An 18211-nucleotide genomic window follows, 5' to 3' on the forward strand; every position below is an offset into this window, starting at 1 on the left:
ACTTTTCTGAAGTCCTTGTTCTAAACCCTCAACTTTATACATGAAAATGGTGGCTTTACAGATACATGATGGACCTGCTTGAAACTTTTAGGGAAAGAAAATCTTGAATCTTAAAATGTCAACAGTCTAATTCCATAAACAAGTAAAACCATTTGTGAACCAAATTTTGATGAAAAGCAGTCAAAGCTCAGACACAGTAACCAAGGGTAACACTGTGTTATCAGCAGCTCAACCTCAAACATTCCAGTGCATCTACCTGTTATTTTCCATGTACAGGTTGCTTAAAAAAAGACAATTCACATTCAAAAACTTAAATTGGCAGATTTTCATCATACTCAGGTCAGAAATGTAACCTCATATCACCCAGCGGAATTTACACTATAGCAGCTGGGATTTCAATATACTTGCCTAAGTTTCAAAATGAAATCATTTAAAAAAGTTAAAATAGATAAAACTCAAGTTTAAAATAAACATTCCTGCCCGCAACTTCACCACCACAATGAACCTTTATTCTCATTACTCACGCTGTCAATAAGAATGCACCATCTGTACATCTGTCCAGAGCTTTGCGAGCTGCAGGTTTTGCTGCAAACTCTACAATGCCTTTGCCAGTTGGTTTTCCACGGTCATCTACAATCACCACTGCTCTCTCCACAGGACCAAAGATAGAGAACGCTTCGTCCAACAGCTCATTTGATACAAACTGAGGAAGATTCTTGACTGTGAGAGCAGCACCGTGTGTTGCAAATCGAATTCTTATCTGTCTTCCTCTTAGGGTAGTATCATCAAGTTCTGCCTTTGCAATCTCAGCCAAGGTTCTAGTTTCCTATAATCAAAATAAATACATTAATATTCATATATACAACAATTAAATTTTACTCAACAAAATAAAACCTCACAACTAAGCCTTGCAACCCCTCTAATCTCACTAGAGATATCCTTCAATTCTCGCTGCAGATTTTTGTTTGTTTTAAAATGGAAAGCAATGAATCATTTCTCCCTTTCACCCAACAAAAGTACTTTTGAAATTACTTTACATCCTAACCACATCTTCTCTCCTCACCCACCCCGAAGTGAAACAGCAGTATCCTGATTAAACCTCCAAGAGCAGAATTACAAAAAAGTTTTGGGAGAGAAGATCATATGAGGTCAAGAGCCGATGGTGCCTGGCTCTACCTACCTACAGGTTAACTTAACTCCGTTCACCAGAGCACACTGACCTCCAGACAAACCTGTGATCGTATCTGCCTTGAAAGATTCTATACCACAACTAGGAATAAGGACTTTCTATTAACTGCTCTTGAATGCGAGAAAATCATGATTCAGTTATATGCAGCAATGGTCAACAGCCCACCTGTTTAAGTACAGTTTTAGAACTGCTCTTAAAGTCTCCACTGATCTTTTGGGGATATAGCACCAAATTGGCCAAAATTATCGCAGGTCTTAAAAAAAACGTTAAGTGACAACAAGGTGCAGGGCTGGATGAACACAGCAGGCCAAGCAGCATCATAGGAGCAGAGAGGAGTGACAACAGTTCGCCAGAACGTGCTTGCATTCCCTTGAATATACAAGTCCAAGGAGTGATCTAAGAGAAATGCTTAAAATTGTTACAAGTACAGTCTCATTTCCCCTGGTATGGCAATACAAAGACAGCATGATTTTTGATTTAAGAAAAGCCCAGTCATTCAGAAGCTAAATTAACTGTATGCGATCCTACAAAGGCGAAACTAAACCTCAAACTCTGAGCAGTCAGTCAACTAAAGCTTCATGATTTAAAAAGTTTATTTGGGTGGAGTTACAGGTTAGGCATGACTAATTACATGTTACACCAAACCAAAGGACTGAAGAGCATTCACAATTTTAAATCGTCATGGAAGAATCAAACAAAGCACAGCCTCTAAACCTTCACAGCTACAGCCATTTTGCTATTTGCTTAGGCATCCACACTCCCACAAACAACAGGCCAAGGCTTCAAAAACAGTATTTCAAGATCATGCACCAGACACAGCACTCATCTTTATTGTACTTGGCTGCTCTAGGAGCAGCCCCATAAGCTGTCCGTAGCGAAAACATGAAAAAACATGTTGCCTTAGATTTAAAAAGTGTGGGTTGACTGTTAGACCCATGTACAAACTATATGTTTGACCCTAAAAAAAAGCAAATAACTCAATATCTGAGAAAGAGGCTCATACCATTGCTGATTTTCTAGTGAAATGGCTTGGAAGATAATTGGTAGCAAACCTAAGTGTTGGTCAAAAAGCATGATCTTTTGCATTTCAATCCATTTTGTACTGTGCAGTTGCATATATAAAATTAACTTTACTTAGCTTGCCACAGCGTTGAGCCAAAATGAGAATGCTAAAATACACTTCAGATCAAAACCAAAAGAACTGTGGGATGCTGTAAATCAGAAACAAAAACAGAAATTGCTGGAAAAGTTCAGATCTGACAGCATCTGTGGACAGAAATCAGAGCTAATGTTTCAAGTCGGGTGACCTTTCCTCAGAACCATTCTGAGAAAAGGTCACTTGACCCGAAACGTTAACTCCAATTTCTCTCCACAGCTGCTGAGCTTTTCCAGCAATTTCTGTTTCTACACTACTCTATATCAGGAGATCTTTGAGCACGTGTTCAACTTCTTTCGATGTTGAATTTCCCGATGCATCACTTTACACTGAAGATCATGGTCTCGAGTATTGAGCTTTCTGGCTGTAGTCTAAGGTACTGCAAGAAGGCAAGAGGTTGGTAATTTTCTGCAACATTATAAATACGAGGGTACCAGCAAGTCGCAGAACAATCAATTCTTATACGCCTGCAAATTCATCCAAAATGATACACTTATTAGAATACACATCTTTGAATGAGTGGACGCTCATCATCAAGTCATGAAATAGTGGTTCATGTGAATTTTAAAAATGGCAAGACTCTTCTTTTCAATAAATATTCACAGATTAAAAAAGCTGTTTGTGCTGCAACACCAGGGGGTGTACTTCCTGCAGATGTGATAGCATTTCAAGTGAGAAATACTGTTAAGCACAACTTTGCTTCAGCATTCCATCATGCATTTTCTTTACAAAGCAAGCATATGACCTGGGTACTTTAATTAAAATTTGTTTGAGAGATAAAACCTGCATTTCAACTAGTTACTTATGAACAGACCATGAGATGACTGGGAGTGGAAGGTATTATTCTTTTTCTTCAGCAAACAATTAGTGCTCTTATCTGTGGAGTACCATTAGTTGAAAAATAAGAAGTTAAAAGGTGAACCCCAAAGGTATCAAATCACCCAACTTGAATGTGAACCAATGGTCTCAGGTTAAAGCACCCCATCGTCCACCAACTGAGCTAGGGCTATTATAGAAACTTTCTGCATAAAACCTTTAAATTTAACAGCCTCTTAAAACATATTTCCAGAAATAAATACATCACATAATAGTTGAAGTTGTAGTCAAATTGGTCATTTTGCAGTTTTAAACGGGTTAGAGAGCAAAATGTCACCTATTTGCCATCTTACTGAGGATCTGTGCAAATGCACAACTGCTTCTGATGTTTTTCCACTTGGCAGCAAGTTAGTGAATCAAAAATTACACAGATCAAAAAGTACATAAATCAGGACATATGGCCCCAGTTAAATCAGAGCCAATATTCATACTCCATATGGGTTTCCTTCCATCCCATCTCAACTTAACTCATCATATGACTCCCTTTAGAGTCACAGTTAGAGTCATAAGAACTTTACATCACAGGAGGCAGCCCTCTGGCCCATCCTGTCCAGACCTCTCTAGTCTAGTCCCATTTTCCAGCATTCAGCCTGTAGCCTTCTATGCTTATGGAGCTTCAAATGATCATCGGAATACTTCGTAAACATTGCAATGCTTCCCACCTCTCCAACTTTTTCACCCTCTAGGTGAAAAAACTTATTCCTTAAATTTATTCAACCTCCTGGCCTTTACCTTAAAATCAAAATCCCTAGTTACTGATCCCTCAAAAGGGGAAAAATTTCTTACTAACCACCTCAACCATGCCCCTCATAACACCGTACACCTCAATCAGCTCCCACCTCAGCCTTCACTACTCTACAAAAAGCAATCCGAGCTTCAAGCCGTAAGACTCCAAATTAGGCAACATCCTGATGTACCTCCTCTGCATCTTCTGGTGTATAATCACACCTTCTTAATATGCCTCCAACCAGAAACTTCAGTTAACAGTGAAAATTTCCTTTTGACTATTTTTGCATTTCATTTCCCAATAGAACCATCTTTATTCCAATCCTTTTGCATAGCTTTCAAATAACAACATAATTACGTTTAAATTTAAATTCTACTTTGTCAATGGTTTTAAGTAACAAACCAGCAACATTTTCAGAATATACACAAAATTCTTCACGTCCTAACCAAAGTCTTGTACAAACTCACCATTTGCCTGTTTAAGGCAACTCCCTTGGGGGAAAAAACTGCCAGCTTGCATCTCCAGCTTTTAAAGTCTCTATGTCTGCTAGGTCTCTATTCCTCCATGGAGAAATAACGCCTAGAAAATTATTTTTTCTCACCCATCTCAAGAACATTAAAATTGCTCAGTGAGCCTATCTGCTCCTTCCACCCTAGTTCATGAATGAAACGTGTTAGAAAGTTGCACATCAAAGCACTATTTAAGAATGGCAGAAGGAAACTAGGTAACTGCAGGCAATTCAACCTAACATTTAATGTCAAAAAATTGCAGTATCTACCAGTAAGCATGGTCAGTAAAGACAACTAACTAGTTTTACTGCCTTTTCACACATTCTTGATTCTGAGGCACAAGAACTCAGCCCAACTGATTTATTCCATGATGGAGAATCTACAAGTCTCTAAGTTCGATATTTTTCAACAATTCACAAACTTTGAATGACGGGATCAACCCTCACCTCAGTTCTAAATTAATCATCCCCCTATTCAGAGACTAATTTCCCAGATTCCCAAGCTAGGGGAAAATAATCTCAGTGACTACAGAAGTCCCTTCAAAATTTTAGAAGCTTCAATGAAATGACCTCTCATTTTTCTCAACTCCAGAAATGCATACCAAATTTACTCAGCCTATCATAAGGCCAACACTACCATCCCAGGATAAGATCATGATTGATCTGATTGCAGCCTCATCTCCATTCTTCTATATCCATAGAAATTAACATTGGCACTTGACTGACACAATACTGCCCTCACTTACTTGTGCAAACCACTGTCTTTGTCTTACACCATTGTTGTTGACTGTTAGCTCTTTGTCATATTTCCAGCAGTGGACAATATAACCACTCATTATCACATTATTTATGTCAACTGGGAGAGTAGCAAAGATGCACCAGGACGATCAGCATGCTAGGGATTTCATTCAAAGCTACAGAGTCGTCAAGCGGGTCAACAACATTCAGTCTTCTTCACTATTTGTCAGTCATCTGTGGAAAGCGCTAAAAGGTGAGCCAACATTGGAAAAAATACGTTCCAGGCAACAACCACCCTCTAAAAAAAGAAAGCCTTTCCCCACTCACACTAAAGCTATGTCCCAAAGTATGTGACATTTCCAGCATCAGAAAAAGACTATAATTATCCACCCCATCCATGCCTCTCAATTTCACATACTTGCATCAGGTCAGGCTTCATCCTTCAATGCTCCAGAGAAAACAATCCAAGTTGTCCATTCTTTCCTCATAGCCACTACACTCCAATCAGGCAACATCTGGGTCAACCTCTTTTGCACCTTCTCCGAAGTCTCCACATCCTTCCTATAGTCTGGCGACCAGAACTGCACACGACATTCAATATGTGGCCCAACTAAAATTTTATGCAGCTGCAACGACATGCCAACTTTCATACACAGTGCCTCAAAAGACGAAGGCAAGCACGCCTTTACTTACCAGCTTTTCAACTTGTGCTGCTGTTTTCAGGGAGCTATGAACTTGGACCCCAAGATCCCTCTGTAAGCCCATGCTCCTTAAGGTCCTGCCATTTACTCTGGATTTCACTCTTGTATTTGAGCTGCAAAGTGCATCACTTTACACTGTCTGATTTAAACTCCATATGCCACTTCTCCAACTAATCTGTATCCCGCTGCATCCTTTAATAACTTCAGTCACTATCAGCAAATCACCAACTTTTGTGTCATCTGCAAACTTGCTAATCTGACACTTTCATTTTCGTCCACATTATTTACATTTATACAAAGAGGTCACAACACTGATCCTTGCAGAACACTGGTCAGAGCTCCAGTCAGAAAAACACCCCTCCACAACAACTGATTTTTATGACCAAGCCAATTTTACATTCAACTCACCAATTCACCATGGATTCCAAGTGACTTAATCTTCTGGACCAGACTACCATAATGGACCTTGTCAAATGCTTTTGTGAAGTCCATGTAGACAACATTCACTGCCCTACCCTCAATCTTTGTCACTTCCTCAAAAAACTCAATTAAGTTTGAGAGACAAAACCCTTCCTCATGTAAATCCATGCTGCCTATCCCCATAAGCACGTTCTTCTCCAAATGCAAGTAAATCCCTAAGAATCCTCTCCAATAATTTCCCTACCACTGATGCAAGGCTCAGTGGTTTACAATTTCCTAGATTACCTCATTGCCTTTCTTAAACAAAGGAACAACAGTGAGTGCTCTCCAGTCTTCTAGGTCTTTGCATGTGGGTAAAGTGGAGACAAAGGTCTCAATCAAGACCTCAGCAATCCCACCCCTTGACTCCTTCAGCATCCTGGGATAACTCCCCAGAGCCACATGGGATCTATTTACTTTAATGTTTTTCCAAAACGCCCGACATCACCTCCTCCTTAATATTGACATGTCCTTGAACATCAACCTACTCCTCTCTGATCATCTATGTTCCTTTCCTTGATGAATACAGATGTGAATTATCTTTGAGGAACTCACCCACTTCCTCTCGTTCCGTGCCTCAATTCCCTCCTTTATCCTCAAGTTAATCTACCCTTTCCCTAGTTACCTTCTTGCTCCTAATATTCTCCTTAATTCTACTTGCCAAGGACATTTCATGACCCCTTCCAGCCCTCCTAATTTCTTGTTTAAGATCTTTTTTGTCTCCTTTATACTCAAGTACCTTGTTGGATTTCAGTTTCCTAAACGTTACATATGCCTTTTACTTTCTGACTAACCTTTCAATAGCTCATGTCAACCAAGGTTCCTGAATCTTGCTATTCTGACTTTTCATTCACAGAGGAACGTACCGTCCTGAACTTACATCAGCCGGCCTTTAAAAGGCACTCACATCAGACGTGGATTTACCCTCAAATAGCTGCACCCAATTTAATTTCTCCCGTTGCTGCCCAATACTATTGTAATTAGCCTTCTCCCAATTTAGCATTTTCAACAGAAGACCAGTCTTATCTTTATCCATAAAGATCTTAAAACATAGGAAATTGTGATCACTGGTCATAAAATGCTCGCCCACTTCAACTTTGATTACCTGGCAAGGCTCATTCCCCAATACAAGGTCCAATACAGCCCAGTCCCGAGCTGGACGATGTTTTTCAAGAAACCCTCTGGATACACCTTACAAATTCTGCTCCATATAAGCATAAGGGAGTTCCAGTCAATATTAGACAAATTAAAATCATTCACTAAAACTCTCGTGTTTTTACATCTTTCCATGATACGTAAGCATATCTGTTCCTCTATTTCCTGCTGGTGATAATATAAACCCATTGTTGTGAATGCACTTCTTATTCCTGAGTTCTACCCATGTTGCCTCGCTGAACAATTCCTCCAAAATGTCCTCTACATCACAGTTGTGACACTCTCCTTAATCCATAATGCAACACCCCCATCATTCTTTTTACATCCTCCTTTATCACAGCTGAAATGTTTAAAACCTGGAATACGGAGCTGTCATCCTGTGTTTGTCTCAACCAAGTTTCTGAGATGGCTACCATCATAGATCCATCTACTAACCCAGACTCTAAGCTCACGTGCCTTACCTCTTTGACTTCTTGCATTAAAATAAATACATGTCAGACCACCAATCCCACTGTGTCCGCTCTAGCACAAGCAAATGAAAAGCATTGCAAACCTGAAAAAAAATCTTTTTTCTCCCAGTAAAATGCCTTGCACAATATGTTTAGTAAACGCTGTCCAACAACTGAATCAGTTCTGATGCTGCGCACTATCCTTAGAATTTTACAAGCACAGACGGACTGAACAGAGTGTGGAGTCCACTTCAAATAGTCAAAAGACATATTGCTGATAGAGTGCGCCAGTCATCAAGATGTATGCCTTTCATCCCTGGAATTTAAATCAGCACTCAATTGATAATACCACATTACGCATCTGTGTGGTAGACAGCATCCCTCTGGTGAAGAATATCACTTGTGCATTTACAGCAAGGTAGTAGCAAAAGACAGCAAACTTCATCTCACGAATTGCTCTACTTTCAGGGATAAATAGGGACAATATTGAGATGTTAGTGAGCTTTAAAGCAGATAATCAAACGTAATACTGCTATGTCCATAGAAAAGAGCTCCAAACATGCAGTTCTATTTCATCAAGTAACTGTTTCTTTTGTCAGAACAGTGCACTCCTGGATCTCAAAACAAAAAAAAACTTTTAAAAAAAGGCTGACAAGCAAGAACTGCAGATGCTGAAGTCAGAGACAATATACTGTGGGAAATGCATAGAGAGAGGAGGGGTGGGGTTGGGGAAGATAGGTGGGATAGTGATAGTTGAATGCTGGTAGGGAGTGGTGGGGTTTGGTCAGTGGGAGAGGTGGGGCGGATAGGTGACAGAGAAAACGGACAGGTTATGTCAGGTCAAGGAGGCAAGGATGAAAGGGAGGGTTGACATGAGATCAGACCAGGAGTGGGGAGATTTTAAAACTGGTGAATTCTATGTTGAAGCCATCGGGCTGTATGCTCTGGAGGCAGAATATGAAGGGTTGCTCCTCCAGTTTGCGTGTGGGGTCATAGTCCACTGAGGGAGGAAGACAACTTCTTCAAGGTGGGCATCCTTGGAGGAGGCTTCACAGTGGGGTTAGCTCGGAGATAGCAAGAACTGCAGATGCTGGTGTCAGAGACAATACAGCATGGAGTCAGAGGAACACAGCAGGCAAGTTGACGTTTTGGGTTGGGACCCTTCGTTAGAACTTTTTCATTTATTCGTTAACAGAATGAGGGCGTCACTGGCCACACAGCATTTATTGCCCATCCCTAATTATCCAGAGGGCAGCTGAGAGTCAAACACATTGCTGTGGGTCTGGAGTCACATGTAGGCCAGACCAAGTAAGGATGGCAGTTTCCCTCCCTAAAGAACGTTAAGCGAACCAGATGGGTTTTTCTAACAATCAACAATGGACTCGTGGTCACCATTAAATTCTTAATTCCAGATATTTTTACTGAATTCAAATTTCACCATCTGCCATGACAGAACTCAAACCCGGATCCCCAGAATATTATCTAGGTCTCTGGATTAACAATCTAGCGATAATACCACTAGACCATCGCCTCCCCCCTCAAATGGGGAGGGAGAAGGGAGCTGGGAAATAAAGAGAGAGGAGCAACACTTCATATTCCACCTCGAGAGCCTATAGCCCAATAACCCCAACATAGAATTCACCAGTTTTAAAATCTCCCCTCCCCCAGCCTCATCCCATGTCCAGCCTTCCCTCTCATCCCCATCTCCCTCCTTAACCTGACACAACCTATCCCATCTTCTCTCCCACCTCACTGACCAATCCCCACAACTCCCTACCTGCATTCACCTATCACCATCCCACCTACCTTCCGCAGCCCCACTCCTCCTCTCTATTTATTTCCCAGCCTCCCCCAACCTCTGAAGAAGGGTCCTGACCCGAAACGTCAACTTGCCTGCTCCTCTGATGCTGTCTGGCCTGCTGTGTTCCTCCAGCTTCACGCTATTGTTTTTAAAAAGGGTGCCCTAGCGACTCCACAACTAACTCTTGCTTTGTTTTGTTTTCTTGATGCAGCACCAGTAAAACTCAAGAAATCAAAAAAAAAATCTTAAGTTATAAAGATCAATGCGGTTCCAGAGAATATCTAATATACAGTATTTAAACCAGGGAGTCCGTCACTATGGAAGATACTGCACAGGGTAATAAAACAGCATGGTCTCCCATTCCCAATTATTAAGTAATCTTGTACTAAGCATATACCACCGACTGGATATGTTACAATAACTCACCGGGCATAGTTGGCAGAGCTTTCCAATTTTTCAACATTCATCATTTGGAAGAGTTGTAGGAATACAAGTACCACTACCTGAAAATTCACCTCCAAGCCATACATCTTGACTTGTAGTTGTATCATTGTTCCTTCTAAATCCTGGAGCACCCTTGCTTAAGAACACTTTGGGTGTACCTACATCAGACGCACTACAATAGTTCAAGAAAGCATCTCATTGCTTTATTGACAAAAATCTAAAGAAACAAAAAATGGATAAGCTCAGTAGGTCTAGCAACATCTGTGGAAAGAAATCAGAGTTAACATTTCAGATCAAGTGACCCTTCCTTAGAAATCCAGGAAAGGTCTAAGGAATGGTGACTCAACCCGAAATATTAACTGATTTCTCTCCACAGATGCTGCCAGACCTGTTGTGCTTTTCCGTTTTTGTTTCATTGCCTTCTTGTGTACAGTTAGGCATGGGCAATAAATGTAAGTCTAGCCAGTGATGTCCAGGTCCCACAGAACTCTATATCTGAAGTGTTCCATCCCAGGCAACATCCTGGTGAATGTCCTCTGCACCGGCTCCAATGCAACCACATCCTTCCTACAGTGATAAGGCCAGAACTGAACAGAGAACCCCAGGTGTGGCCAAACCAAAATCCTGTACAGCTCCAACATAATGTCTCTACTCTTATATTCTAGGCCTAGATAAAGGCAAGCATCCCAAATGCCTTATATACCCTATTTACCTGTTCTGCCACCTTCAGGAATCTGTGAACAAGCACCAAAGATCCTTCTGTTCCTGAGTCTGAGCGTCCTGCTATTAATTCAGTACTCCCGTGTCTTGTTACTTCTTCATAAGTGCGTCACCTCACCCTTATCAGAATTAAATTCCATCTGTCACTAATCTGCCCAATCTGTTTATCTCCTCCTGTAACCAAAGACTTCTTCCTCACTATCAACCATCCAGCCAATCTTCATGCTATCCACAAACTTACTCATCACCACCTCACCAGTCCCCCAACATTGTCATCTACAGTGTCACTTCTAGCCGAAGCGCCGAGTTACGTTGGATCGAGACCTCGGATTTCTGGGATACAAATATCCAATGCCAAACCTTAATCTGCACATCTCTAGGTTAAGAAGCAAGTAGAAAATTAGCTTCAAATAAAAAAAATGACTACTGCTAGGTAGCTTACAACCTTCAATTGAGTTTAACTTCAGAAGATAAACACCATCTTCCTTGTTCATTACCTTGCCTTGCAACCTTAAGTCTTATTTTTCAGGGCTGCTCAGAGCAGCGCCAACATGTTTTCAACTACTTACACATCTCGTTAGCACTCCATACAGGAATTAATTATTGCTTTCTTGGCTTATCATTAGCAATCTCCTTCATTCCCCACTCTCTCTCTGGACACTGTTTCCACGTACCCTAATTTCCTGCCCTTCCCCAGCTATCTTCATTTCTGACAAAGGGTCGCTGGACTCAAAATGTTAATTTTTTTCCTGTAAAGATGCTACCAAAGCCACTGAGTTTCTCCAGCACTTATTTTTTGTTGCAAATAGTTCTCTTCTTGGAGTGACACCTAATTACAGTTTGCCCAAAGCAACTTTAAAAGTTTTTCAAATTATATATTAAACAATGTTATTTCAACTATTTTTAAAGTATATAGCAAGTTCCCTGGCTAAAACAACACCAATTATACTTAACCAACTCCTTATGCACCATACTTTAAAAGCCACTGTTTTAGGTGTTGAGACAACTTCTGTTGGTTAAAGAGTCAGGATTCAAAAAATGTTAAATCATAATCGAGAAATAAGACGTATATGATCCACAATGTTAATTATACAAGGTCTTAGGTTATCTGATGAACAGCCCATTCTTTAAAAAACTGACAAAGCACTGAAGGGGCTGAAGTGCTGATAAATGTGGTCCAGACTTCTACTGCTAAAAACTCAAGCATATTGTTTATCATTGGCAACAGCATTTGTCAACAGTACTCCAATATGTTGAGACAGAAAATCTTGGCGATAAAACCCTCTTACTAAAACAAAATTTGCAGCATTCCAACACATTTCACATGTAATCTAGTCATTTGTTTTGTAAGTGTTCAATCAAGAAAATCTCATTTTTCATTGAAAATGAAAAACACCCTCCAGAGAATCAGAAAATAATTTTGGTCAAAAAGTTCCAAACTTCAAGACAGGAAATAGATAAATTGGTTGTTGATTTGACACTTCACAAACTATGCCCCTCAACTAACAGTTAAAAATTTCCAAGAAATTTGTAAAACAGAAGCATAATTGAAAACAACTGTCAACATGTCTAGTTTTCCAGTTATTTAAAATACATACTGCATGAAATCTCCATTTAGAAAATTGGGAAAACTTGGATATTGCCATAACGATTATCCAAGTTCATAATTCCCCCCTTAAATCTCTCCCATTACCTTGATCAAAATAAACATCCTATAACATGGAAAAAGAAACAAACTGACTCTCCGTTCGCTGGCTAATAACTTAACCAGTTTCATATGTAGAAAACATCATGAAAAAAGAACTGTCACCAGCACCGTACATTTTGCGACAGCAGAATGTCAAACTCCCAGGGACCGAACAGTTCTTTTGGGGAAAAAAAAGGTTAAAATAATATTAAACTCATCATAAGATGTGCATATCCACATGATCGCACAAGATCTGTGGCAGGACCCCGACGGAATAGCTGGTTAAATGCAAGAAATGGTGTGTGCGCGCTTGGGTGGGGAGGGGCAGAGAACAAAAGACCCGAAGAGAGGCACTCACCAGCCTGATGAAGCCGAACCCTTTATCCTTGTTGATGAAGATCTCGGACGGCTCTCCGTACTTCTCGAACATTTTCTTGAACTCCTCGTCGGTCACGTCGTTGGGCAGGTTGCCGACGAACAGGCGGCAGCGTTGCGTGTAGGTTTTCTCGCCAGGTTTGCGGAAATTGGTCATGTCGACGGTGATGCCGGTATCGGCTCGGTCGCCGCCATGTCGGGAGGCCGCCTGCTGCTGGTGATGGTGGTTGTTGGCGGCAGCACCGCCGGGCCCGGAGACTGGATCCTGGCGGTAGTCCCTCTTACGTGGGCTGTTGTTGTCGCTGCGGTTCCTGCCGCCCGATTTCTGGATATGGTCTTGCATGATTTTGAGCTTCAACGACAAAATTAAATATAAACTCAAAGGTTGTTAAAAAAAACACATTAAATTGCAGCCGCTCGCTCGATTTTTCCACCCTGAAGGACCCAACTTTTGATGCGTATGTTTTAAACGTTTTTACACGCGGTTATAAGATATGCGTTGCCTAATTTTGACTATAATCGGAGTTGTTAATTTTTTTTACCTCACAATCTCAGGTCGGTGCTACTGAAGAACGAACCAAAACCGCGAGGAAAAGGCGCCGGAAAGAACCCTGCACCTCAACCAAGCATGAAACTGTAACTGGGATGGTGCCTCCACCTCTCGATAACTGATTGGTGCATTCCATCGGATTGATGACGGCACCTTGAGCCGTCACAAAGGGGAGAGCTGACATCTTCCTCCCTATTGGTCATCACGGGTGTCAATCACTCTTCGGGCCTAGCGCCATCACGTTCGTATGAGGCGAAGGTCAGCATGTGCTCAGCTCCTGCGTTGTTCCGGGTGCGGGCGGAGACTATAAGAATTATTGTACAGAACACTTTTTAAACTCAGGTTGAAAGTATGGACACAAACAAAGGATAATTGACCATGTTTTAAATTTGGTTCCATCCGCCCTGGATTGTTTGTGACTTTGGGGGATGTTGGAGATTACGACGTTGAGATTTAGTCGAATCAACATAATTCCTAGTTTTACAATTGCTAATATTTTGTTACTTCTCGTGAGGGAGGGTTTACTATTTTTCCAAGAAAGAATAGGCCGAGGAGAATTTTGATTACCTATTGTTTTACGACTGAAGAACTCCGGATATGTTTAACATACAGTAGTGTAAGGTATACTTAAAAGCACTTTTTTTTAAATCTCAAATATTACCTTCCGTGCTTTTCTAAAGGCTTTGCTAGCAATGTATGTATTATATTTCTGCAAGTTCTGCCTCGACGTGGAGACCTGAACAACTTTGCATCGAAACGAGAATACTGGGTACTGACTGAGTTGATCTGTGCCCATTCTTGTCGATACAGTGTGCAGCTGGAATAACACAACAGGTCAGACAGCATCAGAGGAGCAGGAAAGTCGACGTTTCGGGCCTAGGCCCCTGGGTCTCTCCTGCTGCTCTGATGTTGCCTGACCTGCTGTGTTCCTCCAGCTCCAAATTGTATCGACTCTGACTCTAGCATCTGCAGTTCTTGCTATCTCTGAGCCCATCCTTTCCTGTTAAACCATAAGATATGGGAGCAGTAAGCCATTCAGCTCATAAAGCTTGTTCGTTATTTAATGAGGTCATGACTTATCTCAATAGTCAACTTCTGTTTCTTGCCTTTTCCCTTGATTCCCTTATTGATTAAAAATCTATCCTCGCCTTCAATATATTTATCAACCCAGCCTCTAGGGTCCTCTGTGGTAAAGCTTTCAACAGATGCACTACCCTCCGAAAGAAGAAATTCCTCCTCATCAAGGTAGGCAAGTCCCCAGAACCTAATGAATACTGTAGGAGGCTAGGGAGGAAATTTATGGGGCCTTGCACAAAATCTTTATATCTTATTTTGTCACAGGAGAGGTCCCAGCAGACTGGAAAATATTCAGTGTTGTTCCTTTGTTTAACAAGGGCAAAGGGATAATCCAGGAAAATAAAGCCTAGTGAGCTTTACGACAGTGGTAGGGAAATTACTGGAGAAGATTCTTAAGGTCAGGATTTACTCATTGTAAAAAGTATGGATTTGATAGCAATAGATAACAAAGCTTTCTGTACGAAGGTTATGTCTTACAAACCTGATTGAGTTTTTTGAGGAAGTGATAAGATAATTGAGGGCAGCATGGTGGCTCTGTGGTTAGCACTGCTGCCTCACAGCAGCAGGAATCCAGGTTTGATTCCAGCCTTGGGTGTCTGACTGTGTGGTGTTTACACATTCTCCCTGTGTCTGCGTGGATTTCTGCTGGTTGCCCCGGTTTCTTCCCACAGCCCAAAGCTGTGCAGGTTTGGTGGATTGGTCATGCTAAATTATCTGTAGTGACTAGGGGTATGCAGGCTGGGTGCATTAACCAGGGTAGATGCTTCGGGGAGGGGGCTGGGTTGGGTGGAATTCACTTTGAAAGGTCGTGCAGACTCAATGGGCCGAATGGCCTTTCTCCATACGTGTAGGGATTCTGTGAAGGTTGGGCAGTGGATGTTGGACTTTATCAAGGCCTTTGACAAGGATCCTCATGGCAGGGTGATACAGAAGGTGAAGTTATGTGGGGCCCACAATAAGATGGATACAGAATGGCTTAATTATAGTCAACAAAGAGTAGTGCTGGAAGGGTTTTTTTCAGACTGGAGATCTGTGACCAGTGGTGTTCCACAAGGATCAGTGCTGGCACCCCTATTTTTTACAATATATATAAATGATTTGGAGGAAAATGTAGGTGGTCAGATTAGTAAGTATGCAGACGATGGAAAGACTGGTGGAGCTGCAAATTGTGAGGGGGATTGCCAGATGATACAGCAGGCTATAGACAAACCGGAGGAGTGGCGCGGATAAATGGCAGCTGGAATTTAATCCAAGAAAATATGAGATGATGTATTTTGGAAGGAAATGCTGGAGGGAAATATACAGTAAATGACAGAACCCTTAGAACCTACAGTGGGATCTAGTCGTATAGGTCCACAGTTCCCTGAAAGTCATAACACAAGGAAATAAGGTGGTCAAGGAGGCATATGGTATGCTTGCCCTCATCAGACAAGGCATAGAGTATAAAAAATGCCAAATCCTCCTCCAGTTGTATAGATCTTTAGTTAGGCCACATTTGGAGTATTGCATACAGTTCTGGTCGTCACACTACCAGAAGGATGTGGAAGCTTTGGAAAGGATACGGAAAATGTTTACCAGGATGTTGCCTGGTTTGGAGGGTATCAGCTACGAGGAGAGATTGGACAAACCTGATATGTTTTCACTTGGATGTTGGAGGCTGAGAGGTGACCTGATAGAAGTTTACAAAGTTACAAGAGGCTTGGAGGGAATGGGTAGTCGGTCTCTTTTTCCCAGTGTGGAAATGTCTACCACTAGGGAACATGGGTTTAAGGTAAAAGGGGGGAAAGCTTAAAGGAGATGTGAGAGGCAAGTTGTTTTACACAAAGAGTGTTAAGTGCCTGGAATGTGTTGCCAGTGGAGGTGGTAGAAGTAAATACAAGAGCAACGTTTAAGAGATATCTTGGCAAATACATGAATAGGCAGGGAATAAAGGTATACGGACAACATCGAGGCAAAAGGTTTTCAGTTTAGAAAGGCATCATGTGTCAGCGCAGTCTTGGTGGGCTGTAGAGCCTGTTCCAGTGTTGTACTGTTCCTTGTAAAACTAAAGGTAGCCATATGACAGTGAGGAGCTGAAATTTGTGTAGAGCTCCTCTGCTGTATGCCAGGTATGGAACTTATATGGTAAATATCAAGAATTTTGAAACTATATTGAGGTACATCAGTGTGGAACTTGCTGTGTGGAAAAAAAATGAATTGTATTGCACTTTTGGGAATAATCAGTCAACAGTGTTTAACCCTCAAGTTGCATGCTTGACCTGGAATGTATTACCATAAATATTCAGAGTATTGAAATTGTATTGAAATACCTCGAGTGAAACATGCTGAATAGAAAGTGTTGAATTTTATTGCACTCTCATTTTTTAATCCAAAATGCCTTGTAACTTTTACTGATGTAATGAATAAAATATACTTATTGGGGAAAAAAATTAAGACTGGATTTTTTTTGGAATTTTTTTTCTTTCGGGATTGAACTAAAAGAAATTGTGCCATACTTGTATGAAACCTTAATTAGACCACACTTGGCGTATTGTGTACAGTCATAGCTACCATTTTTGAAAAAAGATCTAAACGCATTTGGGAATGTGCAAAAAATTACAACTATGATACCATAAACAAGAGGTTATATTTTTAAGTGATGATCAGGCTTCCCTCTTGAAAAATTAGGGTGTGGGGATGACCTGTAGGAGCAACTAAAATTATGGAAGATTTTGCTGAAGTCAACAAGAAAATATCTATTTTGGGAAGAAAAACAAAACCAGATGCGAGATACTTACCAAATGAGCAAGCAGGGTATTCAGAAGAAAGGTCTTTGTCATGAAAATAGTGAAAATGTGGAATTGACAAAGAAATCAAGGTGAATAAAATAACATATCTGTCTAAAAATCAATCCATGACTTTTAGCCTAAGGAAACATAACCTGTTCCTTTACCTCACAAAAACTGACCTTAGATTTTCAGGGATCTACCAGTACAAGATCCCAAGAGTAAGAGGACTACGTGCAGGTTCTTGTCCAAGGCCCATCCAGTCCCATTTGCTTTCCTTCTTTGTTTTGCTTTTGCTTCTGCTCTTTCCTTTCACTTTATTTTCTTCTGGTCTTTTTTCTTCTTTTTTGTGGCGGGTTGGTGGGCAGTACCAGTGCGGCAGTGATGATAGGAGGTGGTGTCAGCGAGAAATTTCTCCCACATTTAAAGTAGTCACATTTAACAAATTCCACCCCATCTAAGCCATTAACACTATGGCAGTCCTAGTCTGTGTTTGGAAAATTAAAATCCCCCACAATTACACCCTATTTCTCCTACAAGTCTCTGCAATCTCCCTGCGTATTTTGTTCCTCTAATTCCTGTTGACTTTTTGAGGGCTTGTAGTACAACTCCAATAGCATCACCATCCCCTTCTTATTTCTTAGCTCCACTCACAAAGCCTCACTGGATGATCCCTCAGTTATTTCATCTCTGACTACTGCTGTGATACTCCCTTTAATCAAAAATGCAACGCCCCCTTCCCTCTTTCCTCTATCTCTGTCCCACCTAAAGCACCTGAACCTTGGCACATTAAGCTGCCAGTCCTGTCCCTCCCTTAGGCATGTTTCTGTAATG

At 41.1% G+C, this 18211-nt stretch overlaps 1 protein-coding gene across 5 annotated transcripts in view; it reads right to left on the reverse strand.

Annotated features, from left to right (window-relative positions):
- The window catches only part of LOC109927730 (paraspeckle component 1-like), a 191104-nt gene extending 174610 nt beyond the window's left edge, over positions 1 to 16494 (reverse strand). For 4 of the 5 annotated variants that reach the window (XR_007263669.1, XR_007263668.1, XM_020527732.2 and 1 more), the window contains exons 1-3: positions 13528 to 13653; positions 12969 to 13337; positions 525 to 826 (exon numbers count right to left, since the gene is read on the reverse strand). Coding sequence is in view for 3 of the 5 variants with exons in the window: in XM_020527732.2 (XP_020383321.1) it covers positions 525 to 826; positions 12969 to 13328 (662 nt within the window). In the remaining 2 variants the exon portion in view is untranslated. Of the gene's footprint in view, positions 1 to 524; positions 827 to 12968; positions 13338 to 13527; positions 13654 to 16489 lie in introns of those variants that run through there. The other variant, XM_048605286.1, reaches the window with a different exon arrangement.
- Positions 16495 to 18211: the final 1717 nt, after the last annotated feature.

This window comes from Rhincodon typus, chromosome 14, assembly GCF_021869965.1.
Source record: "Rhincodon typus isolate 14 chromosome 14, sRhiTyp1.1, whole genome shotgun sequence".
In the NCBI taxonomy this organism is placed as follows: Eukaryota; Metazoa; Chordata; class Chondrichthyes; order Orectolobiformes; family Rhincodontidae; genus Rhincodon; species Rhincodon typus.